General features: G+C 48.2%; 2 protein-coding genes and 1 pseudogene across 2 annotated transcripts in view; 1 reads left to right on the top strand and 2 right to left on the bottom strand.

Moving 5' to 3' along the window:
• The window catches only part of LOC110544115 (uncharacterized), a gene marked incomplete at its 5' end in the record, with an annotated part of 34,555 nt that extends 16,380 nt beyond the window's left edge, over nucleotides 1-18,175 (top strand). The window contains 3 exon segments of the mRNA XM_060365149.1: nucleotides 10,452-10,850; nucleotides 13,886-14,016; nucleotides 16,567-18,175. Of these exon segments, the coding sequence (XP_060221132.1) occupies nucleotides 10,452-10,850; nucleotides 13,886-13,930 (444 nt within the window).
• Nucleotides 18,176-19,539: 1,364 nt separating this feature from the next.
• LOC132654262 (WW domain-binding protein 11-like) lies at nucleotides 19,540-21,786 on the bottom strand (annotated as a pseudogene).
• On the bottom strand, nucleotides 21,477-24,714 carry LOC110544591 (pre-mRNA-splicing factor 38A-like). Its single transcript, XM_060384087.1, has 2 exons — nucleotides 24,641-24,714; nucleotides 21,477-23,277 (listed from the first exon to the last, which is right to left on the bottom strand). Exon 2 carries the CDS (start codon nucleotides 23,143-23,145, stop codon nucleotides 22,207-22,209), a length of 939 nt encoding a protein of 312 aa, XP_060240070.1. The 5' UTR covers nucleotides 23,146-23,277; nucleotides 24,641-24,714; the 3' UTR covers nucleotides 21,477-22,206.
• Between the last annotated feature and the right edge of the window lie 2,948 nt (nucleotides 24,715-27,662).

Raw genomic sequence — 27,662 nt, 5'->3', positions numbered from 1 at the left:
ATTTGGCTCACACTTTATGAATCTCAGTCCACAAGGGAAGCCAAGGCAGGAAGCAGGGCAGGAACCTGGAGGCAGGAGCTGATGCAGGGGCCATGGAGGGGTCCTGCTTGCTGGCTTGCTCCACATGGCTTGCTCAGCCTGCTTTCTTATAGAACCCAGGACCACCAGCCCAGAGATGGTACTGCTCACAGTGGTCCTCCCCCATTGATCACTGATTAAGAAAAGGCTCCACAGACATCCTGGAACTCACTTTGTAGAAGAGGCTGGCCTGGAACTCGGAGATCACCCTGCTGCTGCCTCCTGAGTGCTGGGATTAAAGGCGTGCCTCACCACTCCAGATGGATCTTATGGAGGCAATTTTTTTTAATCAAGATTCCCTTCTCAGATGACTGTAGCTTGTGTCATGTTGATATAAAACTAAGTAACATTTCATGGAAGCTCCAGCCATGCCTAATTAGAATTTCTTCTGCAAAGGGAAGGCTGATGCCCTGAGCCAAGCAAGCCCTCGACAGTTCAGACCTTACCCTCTCTTCCCTTGCCTGAGACTTGGAGGCTTTGTGGGGGGGAGGACAGCACTTACAAAGGAACCCAGCAGTGTGGCGAGGTAATTTTAGCCTTCTTTGCCCTTGGTGAAACAAGTACAGCTCATTCTAGTCTCCCATTCCAGAAGCTCTTCTCCCCACCCTCTCAGAACACATCCCCAAGCCAGATTAATTTATTAGCAACAACAACAATAAGACAATAAACAGTCACCTGAGTCCAGGCAATGGTGGATGTGAGCTTTGAGGGCTTCGCCCAGAATAACTTAGACCTCAGTGGTTCATGGAGCCCAGGAGATGAGCGTGAGCAGGGGAGATATTGTCCCACTCAGGGAAGGATTGAGAGTAGATTACTGAAGGAATTCAACCCTTTTAATTTTTTTTTTTCCAAGTGGCTTGTCCTAATGAGCAGGTTCTGTTCCCATCTGCTGCTTTAGGATGGCCAAGAGGCAGGGCTGGCAAATTAAAAGCACCTGCTAATGCTGGCTCCAGGTAAATAACCGGATCGTATTTAACATAAATATGCCCCATGTATATTAGGGTCTTATGCTAAAAGTAAATCTGAAGTTGCAGTGCCCATGGGTATCCTGTGCTTTATCTAGCAACCCTAAATGAGTTTTAGAATGCTTAGGAAGAGACTTTAGGCCGGGCAGTGGTGGTGCTCGCCTTTCATTCCAGCACTCGGGAGGCAGAGGGAAGCAGATGTCTTTGAGTTGAAGGCCAGCCTGGTTTACAGAATGAGTTTCAGAATAGTCAGGGCTACACAGAGAAACCCTGTCTTGGAGGGGAGGAGAGAGAGAGACAAACAAAAAGAAGAGACACAGAGAGAGAGACTGAGAAACTGTAGGAGGCTGGGAGATGGCCCAGGAGGCAAAATGTGTGCTATGCCAGCACACACTGAGTACAGATCTCTAGCACTGGAAGCAAAGGTGTGTTTCTGATTGATAAGGCGAGGGTGGTGGAATATGGGGGATTGGGGCCCCGAAAACAGGAACAAGTCAGGAGGCTCTTGGGGCTCTATCCTGACATCAACCTTTGGTTTTCAAATGTGCTCACAGGGTTTAGTGTACTTGCACGCACATTCAAAAACAGGTTTTGGTATCCAGACATAATGGAGCACATATTTAAGCCCAGCATTTGAGAGGTAAATGAAGGCAGGTCAGCAGTTCAAAGCCAGCCTCAGCTATATAGCAAGTTCAAGGCCAGCTTGAACTACAGGAGATCCTGTTTCAGCCCCTTTCTCCAAAAGCTTAAAACACCATTTTATGCATTCCATTATGTGGCACAGACTGTCCTCAACATGATAATTTTCCTACCTCAGCCTCCTGAGTGCTGGGATTACAAGTGTGTACAACCATGCCTGCCTTGATTCGCTGGTTTTGAAAATACCAGAAACAAGAATACCTTTGCAGCAGGCATGGCAGTGCATGCTTGTAATCTCCACACTCGGACAGCTGAGGGAAGATTGAGTGTTTTATGCCAGCCTGGGTTACTTTGTCTAAGAACTAGGAGAGGGGCGCCAGGTGGTGGCACACCCCTTTAAGCCCAGCACTCAGGGAGGCAGAGGAAGAGGCAGGTGGATCTCTGTGAGTTTGAGGCCAGCCTGGTCCACAATGTGAGTCCAGACAGATGGGCTCTTGCTACACAAAGAAACTATCTTGAAAAGCAGAACAAACAAACAAACAAAGAAACAAAGAAGTAGGAGAGGGGGGATGGAGGAAGAGGAGGAGAAGGAGAGAGAGAGGTGAAAAGCAGGGGAAGGAGGGGCCAGACTTGGTGATGGGCGCCTTTAATCCCAGCACTGGGGAGGCAGAGGCAGGTGGAGCTCTGTGACTGTTAGGCTAGCCTGATTTACATAATGAGTCCAGGACAGCCAGGGCTACAGAGAGAAACCCTTTCTCAAAAGAAAGGAGGGTGGGCGGGTGCTGTGGAGTAGGGGAGTTGGCAGTTGGAGACTGAGAAACAGCTCATGGTGGGGGGATCAGTTTCTAGCACCCACATGACAGCTAGCAACTCTCTGTAACTGTAGTTCCAGAAGCTCTGATGCCCTCTTCTGGCCTCTTTGGATACTGCATGTACATGTTCCACAAACATATATGCAGGCAGAACACCCAGGCACATACATTTTAAAACTTTTTTTTTTTTGAGAGAGAGAGAGAGAGAGAGAGAGAGAGAGAGAGAGAGTATGTGTGTGTGTGTGTGTGTGTGTGTGTGTATCACTGGATATCCCTGGCTGGCCTGGAACTCTCTTTGTAGACCAAGTTGGCCTTGAACATGCAGAGGTCCTACTGTCTGCTCCTCTAGAGTGCTGGAGTTAAAGGTGTGTGCCAGCACATCTGGCTCAAAAATAAATAAGACTAAAGAAGAAGGGGGGGGTTGTACACTAGAGTAGCAACCATTCTGGACACGCCCCCCCAGCAGCTGAGTGTGAACTCAAGGAACAGGCGGCTGAGTTAGGAATGTGATGCTCTGGACCCTGCTCACTGCTGACTCTGCTTTCCGTTCCAGTCCTTGTCACCGCAGGGGACATCAGTCCTTGTCACCGCAGGGGACATCATGGCTGTGGATGTGACAGAATACCATCTGAGCGGTGAGTCTCCTGGACAAGGAGCCCAGCCGCAGGCAGCTGCAGCAGCCTGGGATGGGAGGTGTCAGCTGGACATGAGTAACAGGTCACTCAGCCATGGGGACATAGGTCATCCTGGAACCCATTTGGGGGTCTCCTCATCTTTTCACTGCAATGGATTCTTTCTGTGTCTTTGGTTTGGTTTGTGTGTTTTTGTTTGCTTCTTAGACATGATCTCGTGTAGGCCGAGTTGGCTTCAAAAAATATTTGTCTGCATTGTGTGTATGTGTGTGCACGTATGCATGTGTGGGCATATGTAGGGGGTACAGCCATCACATGTGTAGATGTGCATGTGGTGGCCAAGGTTGATGTCAGGAGTCATCCTTGCTCTCCCGCCTTATCCATTGAGGCAGTTTTAGTGAAACTCAGACCTGGCTGATTTGGAAAATCTCAATAGCCAGCGTGCTCTGGAGAACCTTGGTCTCTACTTTCCAGGGCTGGAGTTACAGGCACTTGCAGTGTGCTCCAGGCCAGCCTTTATATGGGTTCTGAGGATCCAAACGCTTATCCTCACACTTGCATAGCAAGTGATTTGACCACTGAGCCATCTCTCCAGCCCCATAGCCTTGAACTCTCTATGTAGCTAAGGATGGACTTGAGCTCATGATTCACCAGCTTCTACTTTCTAAGAACAGAGATTACAGACATGTGTTGCCATGCCTAGCAACCTTTCTGTTAAAACAAAACAAAACAACTTTCCTCTGTTTGACATGAGTGATTTCCCAGGAGACTCTTGACCCATTATTCCCCAGGATGAGCCTGTGGCATGGAATCCACTCACCTGGGGCCCCTCCTGGAGTCTTCCAATGTTAGACAATGCTACAGTCACCCAGCTCAGGGCTGGTGAGGGTCTAGGAATCACTCTTTCCCTTCTCCGATGCTTCCATGAAGCCCTGAGAGATGGCCTGAGAACGCCAGCATACTCCCGTCACACCTGATATTATGTGGAGGATGGTGTCATGACTGAGACATAGCTGCCGTCTTTTCTCCAGATGTCTCCCTCCCTGTTCACAATGACAGAATCGAGCCTTAGTGAGGGAAGTGACAGTAATGGGTCAGGAAATGATCTCAGATCCCCTAACCCCTAGTCTAATGTTCCCTATCACAGCAGCTCTTACTGTAGCGCAGGCTAAAGTGACCCAGGGCTGAGCTTCAAGATGGGGAGGGGACCACTTTTCTCGGTCCCCAGACAGCTTCCCTTTTCATCTGCAGCCCCACTGGTCTTCACAGTGTCACACAGCCCTGCGAGCTCCCAGCCATTGTTCATGTGAGTCCTTGGATCTGACCATCTCGCTGCTCTGTGTGGCTAAGCCCTTGTGTCTCAGGTGGAAATCTAAAGAGAGTGCAGATGACCGTAGTAGATTCTCCGCCTCTCAGCTTCCTCATCTGAAAATCGGAGACTCCATCACGATTCTCAGGACTCAGGGAGGCCCGGTGTGTGGGAAGAGTGTAAGCAACACCTTGTAGGCAGTGATCTGTATACAGGTATAGAGCTGTTCTTTGGCCAAGTGTGAAGGCACGTGCCTTTAAATCTCTTTACTCCAGAGGCAGAAGCAGATGGATCTCTGTGAGTTCAAGGCTAGCCTTGACTATATTGTGAGTTCCAGGACAGCCAGGTCTATACAGAGACTCTGTCTCCAAAAATAAAATAAAAGCTGCTGTCAAAGTTCCTCTCCTCCTTCATCATCTCATTGTTAACCTTAGTTTAGACCTCACTTCCACCAAAGTTCCGTAAACCCAATCAACAATCGTGTATCCATCGTCATCCAACATCACCCACTTGGGGTTTTTCCTTCTCTACCCCAGCGCTGCTTCCAAGTTCTGCCAAGCACTGAGGATTTAGTCCTCAGCACCTATACCCTGACATGCGAGGTGCCTTCCTCTGCTGTGCCCCTTGCTCCTGCCTGGCCTGCTGTGACCTAGCTGGCCAGGTACTTTCCTAACTCACCTCGGTGTGTAGGCTCCAAGGACATTCCAGAACCTTGTCATGCCTGCCCTGGGACCCTCCGTAGACATGCTGCCTGTGGTTTCAGTAGGCTCCCAAATTCCATTCTATCACTGGAAAGGTCTATGACAAGTAGGGGACACATCCTTTTATAGTCCCTTCAACCCTCTATACAACTAAAGATGACTAGAACGCCTGGTCCTCCTGCCTCCACTTCCCAAGTGTTCAGACTCCATGCATGTGCAACCAAAACTAGCCTGGTCTCCGGAGCCCTTGTCTGTCCACTGTGTGATTTTCACATTGAAATCATAGGGTTGTATCATGTTGGGGAGTGATTTTCTTTTTCTCTTAATGCTGACAATAGGGAAAATGTCATTCCCCTATGAACTCTAGTGGCCAAAGTTGCCATTCGCAAAGGCCAATGATATTCCTGCTTATGGCAGAGCAGTCAGCTCCCACCAGCTCCCTCGGGGGGACCTTCACAATGTTCTCAGATCTCCTCTGTTATAAATAAGCCTGGGTGACTCATGCTAGGCATGACATGAGTTGGGACTTTTTTCAAACAATACATCCTCTGGGCTGGGACCCCTACGTGAGGTCCCTCCACTCTCCTGGGACACCAGCCTGGCATGGGGATATACCTTGCAGCAAGGTACCTGAATCCAGAGGCTGCCGTGTCCCAGCTGTGTTTGGTCAGCCTTGGTTTTCCTCCCCGGGCCAGCAGACAGTGCTCATGCTAGAGGAATGCCGGGCTCCAAATTCTTTGGATGTTGGACTTTGGGGGGTGGGAGCAAGGAGCCTCTCTGGTCCATAGTACCTTGTTCCCTCTCTCCCACTGGACTCAAGTCCTTTGCCACCACCTCCTTTCTTCTGGCCACGGCTTCTAGCCCCTGCTCTACAGCCTGCTGTACTTTTTATTATTTTATTATTTTATTTTATTTTATTTTATTTTATTTTATTTTATTTTATTTTATGTGTATGAGTGTTTTGCCTACATGTATGTCTGTACTACTTGTGTGTACATGATGCACAAAGAGGCCAGAGAGGCCAATCAGATCCCTTGGAACTAGAGTTACAGACAGTTGTGAGCCACCATGTGAGTGCTGAGACTCAAGCGAGGGTCCTCCAGAAGAGCAGCCAGTGCTCTTAACTGCTGAGCCACCTTTTCAGCCTCCTGCCATCTTTTTGCTCCTCTCCTCTCAGCCTTCTGGTACTCCCAGTACAATTTCCAGCATCCTGTCTTATGCATCCATCTGCCTGCCTGGTCCTACTCTGATCTCTGAGCTACTTAAGGTCGGAACCTAAAACTGGGGCTCACTGACACAGTCCTGGCTCCCCTGTCCCAAGGCGCTGGCCTGTGTAGCGCTCGTCTTTAAACTCTGTTTTATCGAGGTTCCTTAAAGCCTTTTTCTTCCAATCCCCAACCCTAGGTAGGGGCGAGAGAAGGTTAGTGGAGAGGAGGGGTGCAGACCCCTTTACTTCTCCCAGCTGTTTAGGGTCGAGGGGTCTTTGGGGGATATCCCAATCTCTGTCCACAGCAAATGCGCAGCAAGCAGTCTCCTCCAAGCCACTGCGTCCTGAAGCATTTCTCTGCATCTGTCTGCTCCAAACCGCCACACCGACCATCCTTGGTCTCATCAAACCAGCGCTACATGCTGACACCAAGTGCCACAGTCTCTTTCTGGGCTCTCACATTGATAGCCTCAGTCCTAGGCCACGCCCCTCTCCCCTCTGCAGGTGGCCGGCCTTTACCAGCCCTCAGAGGCCACGCCTCCCACACCACTGTTATCAGCTGAGGACAAACTAAAGCCCAAACTAAAATCCCACACTTGGGATTAAAACAAAAACATATTTACATGACATAGCTGAGTTTACACAGAAACCAGAACTTCCTTTACAGGCATGTGTGTGCGCCCGAGGTGGTTGTTTCTCATTTCTTTATTTTAATGTATTCATTAGATCTCAGGTTCCATTCGGGGAGCCCCTCACTTCTCCTGCCAATTTCCACCTTGCTGCTGTGAGAGCGCTAAGCCAGGTCCAGACCAGGGGTAGCAGTGGTTATTACTCTGGCCCTGTCTGGAGTCCTGCTGCCAGAGCGGGAGCCCCGCTTTATGGACTTGGGCAAGTTTTTGAGCTTTCCCAAGTCTCAGTTTCCCCATCTGAGTTGAGGGCAGCAGCATAGTGCTGCAAATGATTTAGAGAGTCCTATCTATCTTCAATGTCACCTGCCACACGAACCTCAGCATGATTTGAGGTTAAAATTTGAGAGGTAAAATCCACCTCCATAAGCTGGGGATTATGCCTCAAACCTGTAGTAGCAACACTCAGGAGGCTGAAGCAGGGGGATCACAAGTCTGAGGTCAGCCTGGGCTACACAGTGAGACCCTGTCTCAAAACAAGACAGAACAGCTACTAGACAATTGACGGAGCATGGCGGGAAAGGCCTGTAATCCTAGCGTTTGGGAGATAGAGACAGGATGGTCAGGAATCAAGCTCAAGAATGTAACAGGCTCCACACCCAGCTGTGTGGGATGCCTGAGACCTTGTATCAGAAAACAAAAGGTGTCGGCTAAGGAATCTACCTCCTTAAAATGTACATTGCTGTGGCTTTTAGTATAATGAGCAGCCGATGGATTTTTGAGAATATTTTCATCTTCCCAAAAAGAAACTCAACTGCCCTCATTTACTAACTCAAACTTTTTTGTTATTATTTGTATGTTTGTATGTGATGTGTATGTGTGTAGGCCAGCATTTGATGTTTGCTGTCTTCCTGCATCACTAACTCTGCATCATATTTTTTGAGACAGAGTCTCTCCTCAGCCTGGTCAATTGGCTAGACTGTCTGACCCTCCGAGACCCACCTGTTTCTGCTCCTGTAGGGCTAGGGTTACAAGCACAAGCCACCACAGCCTGCAGCCTGCTTTTATGTGGGTGCTGGGGATCTGAACTCAGGTCTTTGTGTTTGTAGAACAGGCACTTTACTGTTTGTGCTGTCTCGCCAGCCTCTTCAACAGTTCTTAGACAGTTATCCCTCCTCATCTTCAGAGTATTCATTCCTGGACCCCAACTAAATGCCAAAATCCACAGACGATCAAGTTAATGATGTGGTGTTTGCACAATACCTATACACACCCTGCCGTGTGCTTTAAACCATCTCTAGGTTTAATACTTAATGCGATGTCAATCCCATGTAAATATTTGTCACCCTGCTCTATAAAGGGAATAGAGACCAAGGAAAAATAAGTTTGTTTGAAATGAAGACAGACACAGCCTGACTGCACAGTACACAATCCAGGATGGGTTGAGGCCACAGGGGCAGAGCTCAAAGGCACAGAGCCTGAGCATAAATAGAATTGTGCACCCTGTGGTCTCTGTGACCAACATCTTGCAGCCACCAGGAAGTTCTCAACGTCCATCTTCTTTCTTTTGTTTTGGTATTGGCCTGGTCATTTCCAAGTGATGCTCCGTGGGTGAGTGTGTTACTTTTTGGCTTAACCATGCACCTGCTGGTGGACATTGGGTTGTTGTAGGTGAGGCCTAAATCACAGAGAGAGTCACTTCTTTTTTTCTTCTCTTCAGTCCTCTAAGATTGAAAGGCCATTTTGATTCTCTGAAGCAAGAGGTCCTCGGGGGACTATGAGTCAGGGAACCCAGGGACCCAACTGCAGTTGTGTTTGTCTGAAGAGATACCTGTCTTGTGAGGCTCTTATCTGCTCTGCCCAGGTGCCTCCCAGGAGAAATGTAGGGTTTTGTGGAAGAGGAGGCAGAAGCAGAGCTCTCAAGAGACTGTGTTTCTAAACTGGGTGTGGTATAATCCCATTCATGTGATCTCAGCACTTAAAGGATGAAATGGGAGAATTGTCTAGAATTTGGGACCAGCCCAGGCCTCAGAGGAAAGGAAGAAAGGAAGAAAGGAAGAAAGGAAGAAAGAAAGAAAGAAAGAAAGAAAGAAAGAAAGAAAGAAAGAAAGAAAGAGAAGAGGACTGTGTCTTGTTTAGCTCCGAATCTGGAGACCCTCATACCAAGTCTTGTAGTACCATAGCATAAAAATATATTTTTTTTTTTTACTGAAAATTTTGAGTTAATTTAAATTTTTTTTATTTACTACATATTTATTTGTTAATTCATTCAGTTATGCTCACATATATGTGTGCCTGCACTGCCATATGGAGGACAGGCACAGGACAATTTGTGGAAGTTGGGTATGTTTTTCCACCATATGGTGTCTCAGGGACCAAGCTGGGGTCATCAGGCTTGGTGGCAAGTGCCTTCACTGGATAAGCCATCTTACTCACCCCCGTTTTTCCCCCAATAAAAAGGTGTTTAGTACACAAGTATCACTGAGTAGGGTGATACACTTAGAAGGAAAATTAGGAAGGAGCTAAAATCATCCCACCTACATAGCAAGTTTGAGACCAGTCTTGGGCACATGAAACCCTGTCTCAAAGCAAAAGTAAACAAATAAACAAACAAACAAGCAAAAACAGGGGCTTATGAGGAGATGTCTGAGTCAGGAAAATGGTTGCCATGTGAGTATGAGGACCAGAGTTTGATCCCCAGCGTCCGTGTAAAAATTAGGATGGCAGAGACATGAGGAACCCTGGGGATGTCCCAGTGAGAGACCCTGTCTCAAAAACAAGGTGGAAGGCTTCCGAAGAACACCACCTAAGGTTGACCTTTGGCCTCTACGCACATGCACACACATTCATGCTCATACACATGTTCATACTCACATAATAAAAAAGAGCCAGTCAAGCTGGAGAGATAGCTCAGAGGTTTAGACCAGCCTGGGCCACATGAAATCCTGTCTCAAAAGCATTGGGGAGGCAGAGCCAGGTGGATCTCTGAGTTCGAGGCCAGCCTGGTCTACTGAGAGAGTTCCAAGACAGCCAAGGCTACAGAGAAACCCTGTCTTGAAAACAACAGCTGGCCGCAGTGGCAAAAGCCTATAATCTCAGCATTCTGGAGGCCGAGGCAGGCAGATCACTGTGAATTCGAAGTGCGAGGGTAGCCTGGTCTAGAAATCGAGTCTAGGACAGGCTATACAGAGATACCCTGTCTTGAAAAAAAAAAAAAATGAAAACAACAAGCTAGATGTGCTTGATGCATGACTGTAATGCCAGGACTCGGGTTAAAGCAGGAGGATCATGAGTTCCAGGCCAGCCTGAGATATGTAGCAAGTTCCTGTTTGAGGAAAGAGAAGCCGCGCGGCCTGAAATAACAGTCCCCCTGGTTTTGAGAAAGGAGAGCCTGGGGTGCCTTGAACCAACAGGCAGTGGGCATTTCTCTGCACTCTCCCAGACCCATGGGATGCTGCCCTGTCCCTTTTGTTCACCCTCAGAGAGTCCCTCCATGGAACGCCCAACGGGCCACCACTAGGGGACCCCCCTGCAGCAAAGGCAGCCTCAGTATAGAGGACACCTTTGAGAGCATCAGTGAGCTGGGACCTCTGGAGCTGATGGGCCAGGAACTGGACCTGGCCCCGTACAGTCCTCTCTGCAAGTCTCAGTCGGCCAACTCTCTGAACTCCATTTCCTCTGTGAGCAACACCTTTGGGCAGGATTTCACCCTGGGCCAGGGCCAGGTAGAGGTGGGCATGGACTATGATGCAGGCTCCCACACCCTCCACGTGGCAGTGCTGCAAGGCAAGGACCTCCTGGAGCGTAAGGAGGCCACCTTCGAGTCCTGCTTCATGCGTGTCAGCCTGCTGCCAGATGAACAGATCGTGGGCATCTCCCGGGTAAGTGGGGACAGGGCAGAGGGGTAAACTGGGCTCCCTGAAGCCCTCCTGGGAAGCTGACATCCATCCGGGCTAGTGGGCAGATCTGTAGTATTAGGGAGGATGACAGGGCATTGAGGAGCAGATCAGAATGTGGATCCAGAGTAGAAGGGCCAGTCATAGATCCAGCGTTGTGTTCCTATTCTGTCTGTATAAATTTCAATCTTCCTATCACTTAAGGACAGTGGGTAACCGTCTGCCTCCATCTCTGTCAACTCGGAGTCATGGCAAGAAGAAAGATGGCCTGCTCATTTGGCTGATCGGGGAGAGAGCTCAAAGACAGACTTATTTGCTTTGGAGTGCATGGGGAAGGGGTGGTATGATTCGGTGAGTTTGTTCACAAGAAGGGAGGCCAACCCCAGGGACTGAAGAAAGGGTGAGAGGAAAGCAAGTTTGTGGACCCCAAATGAAAGAGAGGGTGTGGTCAGCCCCCAGGGAAACTGAAGAAAGGCTTTGGGAGATACATACTTGAACTTCCCTCTGATCTCTGTTTTCTTGTGGTGACCCCAATGGCTCACCCTGCTGAAAGCCAGAAACCAGCATACTGACACAGTCCTAGACTGTTAGAGTCAGGACCAGCTCAGGACCCCCAAGACCAAATTCTCAGCACAAAGGAGATTTATCTGTTTGAAAAGGGCAGCGAGCAAAAAATAAGAGACTAAGACAGAAGGTAGACAAGGGAGAGAGAAGACGAAGGGAACAAGGGAGAGGAGGAAAGGGTATTTGTCCCAGAGGGCAGAGGACTGCCTCTGGATAGACAGGAGACAGAATTAGGAAAACGGCAGTTTATAAAGGTACAAGGGGAAACCCTTGTTAGGATGAGATGCTTAATTTTTTTTTGAGGTGTTTAATTTTAATTGGGCATGTTAATTAGGTGAGCCGAAGAGGGCTTTTGATTGCTGGACTTCAATACTTTGATAGCTGGACCTTGCTGGTCAGCCTCAGGAGGAGGCCTTGGTGGCTAGCCTTAGGAATGTAATCTGACAGTGTTTGGCAAGGCAGAGGGGAAAGGGAGAGAAGGGCAAGGCCTGTTAGAGCCATGTTCAGGCTGGCCAGAGTCCCTTCATTGATTGTCAGCAATCAAGAAGAAAGAAGAGGTTGTGTCCAGAGGGCAGAGGCTATCTCGAAGGTGCCTCACCATGACAGCCATAGCCCACTCCCAGCAGCAGGCTGGTAGGAGTTCAGGTCCTGAACCCTCTAAGATGGGCCAGGTCAACCCTCCGTGATCCATGCCCTGCAGGACTGAGGGTCTTCTGTGTTCTTGGAGAGCCATCTGTGCCCACTCACTCTTACTACATTGAACATTAGCTGGCTGGCTCTCAGGAGTGGATATTCCATGCCCCCGCCCCTACTTCATAGTACCTGTAACTCTAGAAGTCTCTAGAACTAACCACCAGTTTCTGTGCCTGGGGCACCAAGGGGCGGTCCAGTTTCCTCCATGCAGTAGGTAGTACTGGGTGGCTTGGAGTCTGGTTAAATCCAAGTCCCACCTTTTCCCTAAAGTGTGACCTTGAACCAACCACTGAAGCAACTGCCTTCAGTTTCCCCACCTGTCTAGGAAGCATCACGATCATAAAGAAGGGCTGGGTATTTTCTTGTTCAGTCCTTGGTAGGAACGGGAACAGTTTTCTAGACCATGAAGAGCTGCCATCAAGCCTGATACACATTATGTTGCTCTTGGCCTAAGCCACGTGGGTGACTCAGGACATGTCCCTTGAGGAGGGACAATGGTAGACAGAAGCTTGGTCTGAGGCAAAGCACTGTGTGGGCAACATGGCTCCAGGTTTTTATATTGGGGTACAGTGGCTACAGGAAGAACCTTCCCAGAGCCTGGCAGACACAGAAGAGTGAGATCAATGTAGCCACTCAGTGCCTCAGCTCTGCCATCAGCACTCAGGTTGCTAATAGAACAAGAAGCATCTGGTCTGCTGCCTCGGGGAACCCGTGTGAGGGGAACATGCAGTGGGCCACCCGAGACAGGAGCTGTCCTCTCTCAACCGGCCATGAGAGCCTCACTTTCTCAACTGTGAAATGGATTTTAAATAATATCGATGAGCTGGAGAATGTAGCTCAGTTGACTGGGTGCTTGTCCAGCGTGTATGCAGCCTTGGGTTCAGTGATGGCACTGCACAAAACACAGCATGGTAACCCATGACTATGATCTTGGCACTCGGGATGTGTAGAGAATCAGAAATTCAAGGTCATCCTTAAGATCATGGGAAGTTATGCAAGGTCCTATGCACTTATAGGCCCAGGTACTCAGGAGGCTAAGCAGGAAGATCCCTTAATCCTAGGAGTTCAGAACCAGCCTGAAACACATACTGAGAGTCCTTGTCTCTCAATATTGACCAATGAATGCCCAGTAGCAAAGCCAGGTGTGGTGGTGGCTCTTTACCAATCAGTGGGGGTGAGGAACAAGGATTACAAAATCAAGGCCACTTCGTGTTACACAGCACGTCTTTGTCTCAAAACTAAACAAACAGGACTGGAGAGATGGCTCAGAGGTTAAGAACATTGGCTGTTCTCCCAAAGGTCCTGAGTTCAATTCCCAGCAACCACATCCTGGCTTATGGTCATTTATAGTGAGATCTGGTACCCTCTTCAGGTGAGCAGGCACATATTCGGACAGAATGGAGTTCGGTTCCCAGCACCCACGTCAGGCAGCTTACAACTGCCTGTAAGTCCAGCTCCCTAACACCCTCTCTTAAACTCTGCAGTCATTGATACATGCAAACAGCCATTGTAGCTTGCAAATTTCATCTCAGCTACTCAGGAGTCTGAGGCAGTAGGATCCCTTCAGCCTGAGCCTTTAGAAACAACCTAGAACGCACAGCGAGATCCCATTTCTTAATATACGTAAATACCAAGCAGTGGACTTTAGAGATAATGCCAATAGCCAAGGGTCAGGGAACTGGAGGCAGTGGGTGGAGCCAGAGGAGACAGGGCCATGCCAAGCAAGGATGTTACTGACCCCCGCCCGTCCTACCTGCCTATAGATCCTTTTGTCAAAGTATACCTGCTTCAGGATGGGAGAAAGATGAGCAAGAAGATGGCCGTGAAGAGGGATGACCCCAACCCAGTGTTTAATGAAGCCATGATCTTCTCTGTACCAGCCATTGTGCTACAGGTGAGTTGGGCTGGGTAGTCACTGAGCACCAGGCCACCGCTCTCCTACAGTGATGCCTCTTGGGGCCTCAAGCCAACCCCCTTCTAGTTGATTGAGCCTGAAACTACGTGCCAGCCCTGTGGTGAGGCTGGGGACCCAGACACTGCTTTCTTGATGCCTATGATGGACAGGCAGGGAAGTCCCCACTTTACAAACCCCATTGTGAGCTTCGGAGCTCCCAGCATTAAGATGGGGTGGGGAGGCTTTCCACAGAAGGGGACAGCTCAGCTGAGTTCTGAATGACAATGAACCAGGGGTAGCCCCAGAGCCCTGGGCTGTAGGACTAAGTCTTCAGAGTTCCTACTGCAAGGACCCTGCTGGGATCTTCTCATCCTAGGACCTCAAGAGGACCCCTTGCTCTGGGAGAACCCTCCCAACACAGGGATGTCACAGACTGCTGGGGCTGGACCTCAGGGAGGTGAACCACAGAGCATAGAGTTTAAGGCATGTCAGTCAAAGGGTGGGGATTTCACCCCCTCCTCTCTGTCTCCTTCAAACCTTAGGCCAACCTAACAATAAGAAAGTCCCTTAGAGAGACTGGAGAGATGGCTTAGCCATTAAGAGCACTGGCTGCTCTTCCACAGGTCCTGAACTCAATTCCCAGAAACCACAGGGTGCCTCATAACCATCTATAATATGATCTGATGCCTTCTTCTGTATGCAGATGCACATGCAGATAGAACATTCATATATAGAAAGGAAAAGAAGAAAGAAAGGGAGGAAGGAAGTCCTTTAGAGCCAGGTGGTAGCAGCAGAGTCAGGTGGCTCTTTATGAGTTCAGTCTGGTTTTGCAGAGCAAGTTTCTAGGCCAGCTAGGGCTACACAGAGAGAGAAAAAAATCCCTTTAGTTCTTGGGCTAAACTCTGCCCCACAGCCTAGGGACTGTGCAGGGCCCAAAAACAAGGTTCCACTGGATATTTCTAGATGTTTCTGCTTGTCCTACCACACTCACAAGTGATAAGTGATGATGGTGGTAGCAGGTGTGACCTTGGGGAAGTGAAAAGGTCCTGGGGGACAGGCCTCCTGTATATAGGAATATAAGCAGAAGCCTTATTACATACCTGGATCTTAACTTTCCAGCCTCTGGAAAGTGAGAACAAATGTCTACTGATTACAAAACATGCCATGTAAGGTATTAAAGCATTAGAATATTTCGCACAGACTGAGACGGTGCCGACAGATCCTTGCTTCTTCTTTTTAAAGCTACAAAGAACCACAGCAGACAATTGATAAAATTGTAATTTGTGGAGGAATATTCATTCAGAGCATGGCTGTTCTGGCAAGAGATCACATCCAAAGGCCTTCAAGGTCTGTGTGATCCAGTTGGCAAGAGATTACATCCAAAGATCTTCTAGGTCTGTGTGATATGGCTGAAATACAAACAGTCCTTTAATCCAGGAGACAGAGGAAAGCAAATATGAGTTCAAGGCCACCCTGGTACAGAGTAAGTTTTAAGTAAAGAAAAGCTTAGACCCAGGTGTGGTGGTACATGCCTTTAATCCCAAACAGTAAAGTTACAATGAAAAAAGAAACACCCATGTTTGACAGTGAAGTCTAATTGAGTGGCAGAAAATGTGACAAATGAAAGATCTGACAAGATAGAATATGACAAAAGAAAAGGAAGCTACTTAAGGGGCAATGAAGAGTGAGGGGTTTTCACTGAAACAGTAACAGGTTGCAGAGAGAAAACTCAGGTGAAGACCAAATAAGCCAGAGAATGAGAAGGAGCCAGAAGATTAGAAAAGATTGCTGGAGTTAGTTTGAGGCCAAGAAAGCACTTCAGGGGCAGGGAGACAAACCAGATTGAATAAGTCAACTAGGAGAGGAGCTTGAGCCAGAACAGCTGAGCTGAATGAGCCAACTCAGAGCTCAGTAAGAACAAGAAAGGGTGAGTTGACGAAGCAGTAAGTCTCAAAGGCTGAACATGTTCTAGGCCTACATTAGATTGAAAGGAGGCTAGAAGTTTCCAGGACTAGGCCCAGGTGAGCAGAAGGAGGAGGTAAGCCTCCCAGAAAACAATTACCTCAGGGAAATAAAAATTTCTGCTACATAAATGGTTAATGCTAAGGTAACAGGCAAACTGTGTTTAATACACTAATTGTTTCACTTTTGTGAATGATTAAAAAGCCATAATAAAATCAATTTAAAATGTGAATAAAAAAAATACAAATACCCAGCTGTGATAGTGTAATTCCAACACAGAGAAAAAGGCAGGAGAGCAAGAGATCACGGCCATTCTCAGCTAAATTACAAATTTGAAGCCAGCCAGGACTACATGAGGCTCTGTCTGAAAACAAACCAACTAAAAGTTAAAAATCCCAGCACTTGGGAGGCAGAGGAAGATGGATCCCTGTGAGTTAGAGGCCAGCCTGGCTTACCTAGTGAGTTCCAGGACAGGACAGTAGTTATATAGTGAGACCCTGTCTTGAAACCACCCCTTTCTAGTGGGAGCTTTGGTGTCTTTAAAAACCTCAGTTATATTGTGTAAACATGCTTTTGTTTTAATCCCAGGTGTGGATATGAGGCTGCTTTAGCTTGTCCACAGCAGCAGACTATTTGCCTCATGCAGGCTCTGAGGAGGCCTCGATCTTTGCCAGCTGCAGATAGTTTAATTCTGAGGACTCCGGAGAGGGAATAAATTAAATGCCAGAGGCCTCTGAGGAAGAAGGCTGCTGCTGGTCCCTGATGCGGCTACTGGTTGCTGATGCAGTTTGATGAAAAGAAGTTGGAGATATCCTGACAGTGAAGACTGGACTCTCAGAACTCCTTCTCCAGCACCATGTCTGCCTACATGCCACCATGCTGCTCAGCACGACAAGAATGAACTGAACCTCTGAAGCGGTCAGCCAGCCCCAATGAAATCCTTTCCTCTATAAAAGGCACCTTTGGTCATTGTGTCTCTTCACAGCAATAAAACCCTAAGAGACAGCTAGCCACCTTCCCCAGAAACTCCTATGGGTTAGCTGTAAGAGAGGGGAGGGTGGAGAGGTGCCTCAGAGTTTAAGAACACTGGCTGTTCTTCCAAAGCTCCTGAGTTCAATTCCTAGCAACCACATGGTGGCTCATACCCATCTCTAGTGAGATCTGGTGCCCTACTGTGGCATGTAGGCACACATGCAGGCAGAGTACTGTATAAATAATAAATAAATAAATAAGGAAAGCGCAGTACTAGAGTGGGTACTTGTGAGCATGCACACATTAGTGAAGGTCCTTGAAGATGCTTTGGCCTCTAATCTCCATCATGCAGAGGCTGGAATTACATTCAGGTGGTTGTGAGCAGCCAGAGGTGGATGACAGAAGAGACCTCAGATCCTCTACAAAAGCAATATATACACTTAACTGCCGAGCCACCTCTCCAGCGCCCAATTCTTCCATTTTTGTGTTTTTGTTTGTGAGACTGGGTTTCTCTATGTAGCCCTGGCTGTCTTGGAACTCTCTGTGCAGACCACACTATCCTGGAACTCAAGCCCACTTCTGTCTCATAAGTACTGCAATTAAAGGTGTGCCACAGCACTGCTCTCAATTCTTAAGTCTTTAATCTGTGTTGTCTGAGAAATATGAGACTTCTCTTGGGCCTGCTCTGCCCTGGGTAGACTTGAATCATCCCTTTGTCCAGCAAAGCCATGTTCCCCACCTGCTAGTCACTTGGAGTCTCTTATCAGAGACTGTACCAGTAACACAAAACTTTTGTTCAGGCAACCCTCATTTACTTAAAAATGGTCCCAAAGTGCAAGAGCACACTTCCTTTAAGCAATAGTTCTTGACTTAAAAAGAATATCTTGCCAGGCTCGGTAGAGCACGCCTTTAATACCAGCACTCAGGAAGGCAGAGGAAGGTGGACTGATCTGAGTTCGTAGCCCATCCTGGTCTACAAAGCAATCCAGGATGGCCAAGGCTACACAAAGAGACCCTGTCTTGAAAGACGAAAAAAGAGGGACTAGAGATGGCTCAGAGGTAAAGAGCACTAGCAGCTCTTCCTAGAGGTCATGAGTTCAATTCCCAGCAACCAGGTGGTAGCTCATAACAATTTGTAATGAGATCTGGTGCCCTCTTCTGGTGTGCAGATGTATATGCAGACAGAACACTGTGTACATAATAAATAAATAAAACTTAAAAAAAACACCAAGAAAATAAAGAACAACATAGGCTAAGACTGCTAAAATCTTGGGCATGAAAGATTCTCTGTGTTGCCAGGCTGTGGAGGAAGAGGCAGGAGGGTTGGAATTCTAGGTCATCTTGGACTCTATAGAGAGGGCCTGTCTTAAAGCAACCACCACCACCAAAAGAACAAAACCAAAATATTGTGAGGAGCCCACACTCACATAAGTTTTGTTATTACAATTATTGTTGCTTTCTGCCATGCCTGACTTATTAAAGTATTAAAGTGTAGTGTGTAGGTAAGAGGTTGGTACTACAAGGACTCAAGCTTCCCAGCTGAAGGATGAAGGGTCTGTTGCCCTCAGACACACAGCTGCCTCATCTTTGTCATGTAAATGTGGCATACACAACTAGAAGCACAGCAAAAGAACTTTCCTTTCCTGCCTACTCTATGCCAGGCACCTTTTAACTCACTTAATTTTTCCTATAGTCCTACAGGGGTATAATCAACCCACAATTTACTGATAAGGAAAATGAGGCTCAGAGACCCACCTCCAGAATTCTTACTTCCACTCGATTTCAGAGCCCCTGTTTTCCCACCCAAGGAACCTGGCCTCGTGCCTGCTCATAGAATGGGTTCTAAACATACTTAATTGAACCATAAAATATTGAATTGGAATGCAAATGTTCTCCTGGAGCCAGGGCCATCGTCTGCTGTAAGACTGAGAAAAAGAGGCCAGTGAGCCAGGCAGTCTCTATAGCTAACAGGGGAGAGATGGAAGGAGGGAGAGAGAGAAGAGAGAGTCTGTCAGTCACACTTCCAGCACTGTACCCAGGATCCTCTAAAAGGGCAGGAAGTGTTCTTAACAGCTGAACTCTCTTTCAAGCCAGGCTAAAGGCCCAACTTTAAAAAACAAACAAACAAAAAATCCAAAAACCTATTTTATGTGCTTTGGTGTTTTGCCTGCATGCTTTGTCTGTGTGAGGTTGTCAGACCCCTGGAACTGGAATTACAGACAGGTGTGAGCTGCAAGGTGGATGCTGGCATTGAACTGGGATCCTCTATAAACAGCCAGTGCTCTTAACAGCTGAATCAGCTCTCCAGCCCAGGCCCAACTTCTTATGTAGATTCTGCACCTCAAAATCTAGTCCTCATTTTTACACAATGAGCACTTTACTAATTGAGACAGGGTCTCACTACTTAGCTCTGGTTGTCCTATAACTCACTATGTAGAAGAAGCTCGCCTCAAACTCACAGAGATCTGCCTGCCCTGGCTCCCAAATGCTGGGAGCAAAGACATAGGCCACCAACCACACCCAGTCCTATATATATATATTTTGGTATGGAACATTTTATTTCTCCATGAAACACTCAAAGAGTTTAGCTTGTGGAAAATAACTTTAATCTGAGAATTGCACATTTTCTTCCCATATATCCTGCTTTGAATTAGGAATTGACACTGTAATTCATTTCACTAAAAGTAAAATATTACAAAATATTTACAGGAAAATATTAAACACAAAACACAAAACTCAAGATGAAATAAACTTTTTGTTCCCTCCAGAAATCTCCACTCCAGTGCCCACAGCACATGAGTCAAAACAAGTAACCGAGACCTCTCTGACGTAACTTCCAAAATGGAGAGGGGAAGGAAGGAGGTGAAATGGTGTCAGGGGTCGGTGCTGGCAGCAGTGCTTCACATCCTGGTCCATCCTAACCCCTGCGAAGGGGAGTCCCAGCCAGGCAAAGGTTAGGAGGGTCCGGAACTGGACTTGGAAACACCTGGCAGTGGACAATACTCTTCACTAATTTAAAAAGAGCCTCTTGGTCCACAACCAGTGCTCTCTGAGCAGCTGTCACAGCAGCCGGTCCATCTCCTTCATAAATGCTTCATAAGCATCGTCCTTAGTTTGTACCGAGGCAGGAACAGAAGGACAATGAGCACTTTACTAATTGAGACAGGGTCTGGGGGCTGCTTTGGCAACAGGCACAGCAGAGTCATCCTCTGACCTTCTTTGGGGAACAGCAGTAGCCCCCTTCTTCTCTCGGCGCACTCTCAGTGCAGTGGGCACAAACCGTGTGACCTCTGCCTTGGGATTGGTGATATGGGGCTTGGCACTGATGGTCGCTGAGGCTTTCTTCTCGATAGTGGCTGCTACAATTGCATCATCCACCTTTGGTTGCTGAATGAGGCTTGTTGGGGCACTCAACACCCCTGGGTTGGGCAAGGGAGCTGGTGGGGAAAGCCCAGGTGGGGCAGGTTCAAGAGGAGGCACCAAGGGTGGGCACATCATACCAGGACCAGAACGGGGGATACCTGGAGGTGCAGGAGGAGGTAGCCTTGGTGGGGGTCCTCGAGGAGGCGGACCTGGGGGAGGGCCAGGAGGTCAGCCTGGTGGTGGTCCTGGAGGTAAAAGTTGTGGTAAAGGCCCTCGGATTCCTGGCATTCCGGGTGGTCTCAGGAACAGAGGAGGCCCTGGAGGTGTTCCAGGAAGTGGGGTCGTAAGGGTGGGGCAGGCGGTGGTCCAAGAGGTGGTGGTCCTGGCAGGGGAGGTGCTTGGATCTGAGAAAGAGGGGCAGACTGTGGAGGAGCCTGCTGCTGTGAAGGGGCAGCAGATGTGCCATCAGAGTGGGAGTCCTCTTTATGCTGCTTTTGCCACTGCTTTTCTGATTCAGAATCATCAGAGTCCTCATCATCCTCCTCCTCTGAAAACTCCTCCACTTCTCGTCCTTCCTCAGGGATTTCCTGACCTGCCATTTGAAGCATCATGGCTTGAAGAGGAGTCAGATCCTTCATGTTCTTCTTCTTCCTCGATTTTCCAGGCATATCAGCAAATCGGACACTCAGACCTGACTTCTTCTCCTCAGGGTTGTCTTGCTCACTGTCATCACGGTGCCCCAACTCACCCCCTCACACACACTCTCTGCATCACATCTGTCAGTGTCACTGTCCTCACCGCTGTCGTGATACTTATCCTGATCCATGGCCTCAGGATAGCCACCGTCATTATGACCCCGCTGAGCAAGTTCTGGACCATACAGCATGTCTTCACCTTGCCTCTCAGAGGAAGATCTGGAGCAAAGCGCACTTTACGACCATACATCTGCAGGACTTGAGGAGGAGGTGGGCCAGGAGGAGGGCTGGGTGGTTTTCTGCCAGGGGGCAAACGTGGAACACCATGTCTGAGGAGAGAAAGTATAGACACTGCTTGAGGTGAAGGCCCATAGGCTGAGGTTTTTTTCAGAATGGAGGGTGGCTGGGCACCAGGAAGTGGAATGTGCTGGATTAAGATGTTGGAAGGAGCATGAGGCATGTCTGGCAAAGGGATGCTCTCGACTTCTACATGCTGAGCATTCTGGATAGCATCAAAGTACTGTCTCAGCTGAGCTCTCTTCTGTTCTTATTCTACTTCCAGCTTTCTCAATTCCTTGTACACATCTGGATTTTCTTTTTCATAAAGTCGTAGAATTCGCTCGAAGGTTTCCCGCAGCTTCTTATGCTTGTCTTTCAGTACTTTCTCGTTCAACTGTGGCTGTTGCACTGGGCTACTCTCCATTTCCTCAAATTTCTCCATGTCTTGGATAATCTGCTTGGGATCTTTCATCCTCAAAACCGCGGCTTGTACCATCATGCACTGTTTTTTGTTCTTTTTCTGTTTTTTTTTTTTTTTTTTTTTAGAGGAAAATGACAACTGTGTCTGGTTTAATTACAAACAAGAAAAGGATCACCAAGTGGCTACATCTTTTCAAGAATCTTGCCAGCTCCCAGGTCCTCTTGACCCTTATTAAGTATGAATAGCCATAGTTGTTAGGTCAAAACCTGACCTTCATTTGGTCTAAACACCCTTTTAAGATGTTGATAATAATTCAAAGAGATACAAAACTTAGCACCTCTATAATATGAAAATAAAAACATACAACCAAACAAGGACTTGATTTTGAAAAATCCAAAATATTCACAGCTGCCTGAGAGGAAATCTTGAGTATTCCACTTAAACAGATGCTCTCATATTCACATCACATCATTTGGACTAAAGTAAAAAATGAATCCATTACTCATTTCTTCTCCGGCTCTTCTTGTGGCTTTTCTTAGACCTTTCCGGAGACTTGGAGTGGCTCCTAGGTCTGTGACTACGGTGGTGACCTGGAGACTTAGAGGGAGATCTGTGTCGTCTGTCTCTGGACCTGCTTCGATGGCACCGGGAACTCTTGCTCCTGTGCCTTTCTCGGTGGGGAGAAGGGCTTCTTCTTTTAGGGGATCTACTCCGCCTCCTGGGAGAGTGACTCCAGCACCTCCTGTACCATAGTGCAGGCGAGCATCTTGGCTTGTCCAAATCTCGGTATCTTCTCCGTCGGTGGTCAGGTGAGGGCACTCGTTCCAGCTTCTCATCTTCCTCTTCCTCCTCTTCACTAGACTCCACGCCATCCATGTCCTCTTCCAGAGCACTAAATCGAGGCTCCAGATGCTCGGCTTCCTCTAGCACATAACGTTTCTGCAGCCGTGGCAAAATGATATCACAGACTCTTTCACTGTGCAGTAGGTCATCAATGAACTCATCCACATGCATCAGTTCAAACTCTCCATTTCGGTTCTGGCTCTTGATTTTTCGGTAATCATTGTACAAAGGCTCCAAGTACTTGTAGCAATCAATTGCAGTTCCTGTCAGCCTCATGTAAAGTGCTCCCAACATCCGGACATACTTGAAATCTTCATTTTTTATGAACTCAACAATGATATCCTTCTCAGGCTGAATTTGAAGCATCTTCAAAGTTAAACACAGAAAAGGAGTTGGCTTTATGTTTCCATCATACACACCGCCCACGAAGCTCAACTCCATGGCTTTGTCGACTACAAGTTCAGCCGTAAGCCCGAAACATTCCTCCTTCCAGTACTTGGACTCGTAGATTCGTGTCCGGATGATCTTTTCCACCAGATACTGAGGGTTGGTGCCGTGGATGCTGTGAGCATCCTTCACTGTCCGGTTCGCCATTTTAGAACGCTTTCAACTATACTTCCCTACGTTTTTTTTTTTTTCAATTCTCTTTTCCAGGCTTCCTTTTCAGCTTGGTCTGTGGGGTTCATAAACTTCCTGCCCTTTGTTGAGGATGTCGATCTCTGTCCCCTGTTGACAATTTATTTGATTTACTTCTTCATTAAAAAAAAAAAAAACCATTTCGGGGTTCTAACTTCTACTTTACGAATGATTACTTTTAAACTTTTATAAAGCCTAACCTATAAATTAAACTTTATTATAGGTATCTGTGTATAGGAAAAAAGAGTTCACATAGGGTTCAGAATTATCCAAGGATTTGGTCATGACCTGGGCAGCTTGCTGTTAGGGCCCAACTTCTTTGTATAACTGCAGAAGTTTTAAAATACAGTTGATCCACAACTATGATTCTGTGTTCCTCATGTAATTGATACACGGATACTGCATCAATTACATGAGGAAGCAACAGGGAAGGCACACAACGAAGCCTCCACTCGGGGTTCTAGTTGAGAGGGAGGGAGGGAGCCCACAAAGTTGGCTCTTTAAGCTTCAGTTTCCTCAGAGGGAGAATGGGAGTAATCTAGCTGATCTCCTCCATACAATTAAGAGACCTTCAAGTTCTAAAGAACTTCAGAGCTGCCAGAGACAATCTTGCTTGATTCCAAAGTTTGTGAGATGAGGGAAGGGGCAAAACTCAAAGTACACAGAGGGCAAGTCACTCTGGGAGGAACATGCGAGCACAAGTCCTCAAAGCCAGAGCTTCCACATTGTGTGCAGGGAAGAGCACTTCCCAAACGCACTTCATAAGCTCCTATAAACTGCAAGAAATAACGGGCTGTGCCCAGGTACGCCTCCCGAGGGCCTTGGGTGGATCAGCACATCCTGGGAGCCTCAGAATTCCTTCCACCCCTGAACCAAAGTGGAACCCACGGGCTCCTAGGAGCACCCCTGAGAGACGGAGCGCAGACTTCTGGAACAAGGAACAGTCTACCTCTTAGGATCCCCGCCAGGATTTCACATCCAGTATGATGTGAACTACTGGAGCTCCCTTTCTAACAGATTAGAGTTCTAGCCCCCAGGAAACCGGCGCGAGGCACCTTAGGGCTTGGCGCCTCACTGTCTCTATCTGGAAAATGGGTCCCCAGGATCACGACTGAGGCCAATGAGGGCCTCCAGGGGGGCGGGACGAGTCTCCAGTGCCTGAAGGGTTCTCAGGCAAGCAGCGGACTCGCGGATTCCCGGGCTCCCCCGCGCCCGAGCAAGGGAGGTGGGGTGGGGCCCGAACCGAGCCGGTGCCTGAGGATGGGGAGGGACTGAGCACGTCGTGTAGAGACGCGTCGTGCACCGCCCGCAGCCGTCTCCTCCAGCCTCCACTCGCTGAGCCCACGTCGCCTTGGCGCGCGCGACCCTTACATAAGCGTCCCCCGGCGCCGGCGCACTCCCACCTACCCACCCGCAGCAGGAGGAGAAGGTGCCGAGAGCCGCGGATACTCACCTCCGCCCCGCCGCCGCCAACCGTGGCCGACAATCTGACTGTTGCTGCTTCCACTGACAGGGAACAGTTGAGGACTCCGCGCCACCGACTTATAAGCGGCGCCGGCCCCGCCCACGAGACTTCCTATTGGTCGATACAGCCTAACCCCTCTACGGATTGGAGGAATGGGACCATCAATCACCGCTCCCCTCTCAGGACTCCTCCCCGCACCCACCCACCCCTTGGGTTTAAGAGTTGGAGCCTCACGTCGGCCCCGCCCCTCGCGGCCCCGGCGTAGCTCCTGATTGGTGGAGGGGAGGAAAGAGCCCTCCTCCTACGCGCCACCGCCTACTCCTCTTTCTTGGAAGCCTCACGTGGGTCCCCTGGCGCGGCCAGGGTCCGCAATGGGCGGAAAAGGTCCGGCCTCAGCTCTTTCTTGTTTTGTGTCGGCGCGGATGGGGACGCGCGATTCATTCACTCCCGGTAGCACGGGTCTCTTCAAACCGCAATCATAACAGAGGCACTGGGGAGCCTAGGGTTACATCTTCCCCATGATGCTTGGTTGTAGAAGTCTCTGCCAGCTCTGGGATATTCTCTCTCCTTCCTCTAAATAGATGCCCCCAACAATTCCATCCAAAGTGCCTCCCAGTCTCTTTGGGTGACAAGGCCATCCCCTTAGCCACAGTGCACATGAAATTCCTGCCTAGTCACGTTGCTGTTTCCATGCCCACAGCCCAAGTACACAAAGCCTCTGCTGGACACCTCACCACAGCCAGCATTGGCCACTGACCACAGGATAAAGAAGGTTGACTCTCCAGTCCACACAGAGCCACGACTCCTTTGCTTGCTCTAGTAACCCTGTCAATTATGACAGGATGTTGTGACCATTTGACAGGTGTGGACACTGAGGCTCCCAGAACTGAAATGATCCCACAGCCCAGGACTTCCAGGCTGTGCTGTTTTTTTTTGTTTTGTTTTGTTTTGTTTGTAGTCCACTGGTCACCTTGGATCACCCTGGAAAACTCTAGGCAAAAAGTCTAAGACTTCAGATGTCAAACAAAGGGCTTCTGTTTTGACATTTGCATCTTAAGGATATCTTATATCTTAAAAGCCTTAAAGCTAGAAGGGCTTTGAACAAGGTCCTTCCAAGATCTCCCTTAAGATAAGGAGTGCCTGGGACCTGGGTTTACAAATAGCTTATCAGGCCTCTGCACAGACCTGTCCCTGTGGTGGGCTCACATTGGTTATGCGCTTGTGCCTGTTAACAGAAGGAGTTTGGGCACCCAGATGAGGGAAACCTCGAGAGGCAGGAAAACCCACATCAGCCCATCGTGTCTCAGCAAGGCGTGTTCTTGGCTCTGGGAGCTTTTACTGTAGTTTTTCAGTAACTGTGACTGTTTGCTGTTCACTTCCATTGGCCCAATAAGGTGGAGGGCCTGTGGGAAGGCCTGGTGGGTAACGGCACTTGTCACCAAGTGATAAGGTGGTGTTGATCCTGGAACTATTCCAGCTGCCATGTGAGCACTAAACCCAGGAATGTAGACCAGTGGTTTGACTAGGGAAACTAGAACCCCAGCTGGGATGGTGGCTCACATCTGTAATCCTAGCCCTTAGGAGGCTGAGCCTAGTGTGGTCCTGTCACAGCTATGGGAAGTCTGTTCCTGGGAAGCAGCTCCTCTGGCTAGCATCTGGGCTTCAGCCTTTCCTTCCGCCCAGCATGATATTCCTGGGGAAATGAAACGGTTTGGGGTCTGCTACTTCTTTCTTTCTTTCTTTCTTTCTTTCTTTCTTTCTTTCTTTCTTTCTTTCCTTCTTTCTTTCTTTCATTCGTTTTTTTTTATTTGTTTGTTTATTTTTCTTTTTTCTTTCTTTCTTTTTTTTTTTTTTTTTTTTTGACAGGGTTTCTCTGTGTGTAGCCCTGGCTGTCCTGGAACTTACTCCTGAGACCATGCTGGCCTTACAGAGTTTGTTACTGCCTCCCAAGGTTGGGATTAAAGGCATGCTAGCAACCCCACACACACACATAAACACACACACCTGGCTAAGAGTCTGTTATCTCAATAAGCTAATAGCACAAGCATCTCTCTAGAATTGTCTCCTTTCCTGCAAGAAAGGTTACAGGAGGATCTGTGTAAGTGAAGTCAACTGAGGCTACACAGTTAGTTCCAGACCAGCCTAGGCAACAAAAAAGAACAAGGCCCTAGAGTTAAGCAGGGCCATGGCTTTAAAATGCTAAGCCTCTGCCATGGACTCAAGAGTGAACCCAGTGAGTGTCCAGTGACCCCAGACTCCTGATGTTCACCTCTGTCCTGGTTTGCTTTCCTTTGCTGTGGTAAACACATGACCAGAAAGCAACTCTGATAGAAACAGTTTATTTGACACACATCCTGATCACAATCCTTCATGAAGGGAAGTCAGGGCAGGCACTCAAGCAGAGACAATGAAGGAATGCTGCTAACTGCCTGGATCCTCATAACTCACTCAGCCTGCCTTTTGATACAGTCCTGACTACCTGTCCTGCGGTGACCCCACACACAGATGGCTGTGTCCTCCCACATCAGTCATTAAGCGAGAAAACCCTCACAGACCAATCTGAGGAAAGTATTTTTCTCTGTTTTGATTGTCAGTTTTTGTCTTGTTTGTTGTTGTTTCAAGGGAAAGAAAATGAAGTTGAATGGGTAGGGAGGAGCTGAGAGAGGTGAAAAGGATGCTCAAAATATGTTGTATATGTATTTTGAAATAATAAAAATTAAAAATAATTATACATCTTAGCCTCCATGTACACACACCCTATCTCCCCTGAGAGCAGGCTAGACCTAGCAACTTGCTTCTAAGAAGCAAGTGATGAGTGCTACCTCCAATGCCACACCCCAGAGGCTGGCTTCTGTCCTGCTCCTGAGCTCCAGCCCTCACCCACAGGCTTACTCTGACTGAATTGAGCTGCTGTGTTCTGAGTGGCTCTCTGAACAGGATCAAGGAGCCAACAAGAAACTGAGGCCCTTGGCCTAACAACAGTCTATGAAGAGCAGAGTTGTGTAAACAG

This window comes from Meriones unguiculatus, chromosome 1 (assembly GCF_030254825.1).
Source record: "Meriones unguiculatus strain TT.TT164.6M chromosome 1, Bangor_MerUng_6.1, whole genome shotgun sequence".
In the NCBI taxonomy this organism is placed as follows: domain Eukaryota; kingdom Metazoa; phylum Chordata; class Mammalia; order Rodentia; family Muridae; genus Meriones; species Meriones unguiculatus.
The sequence above is the reverse complement of the archived record's forward strand: the minus strand, read 5'-3'. Positions and strand labels throughout refer to the sequence as shown.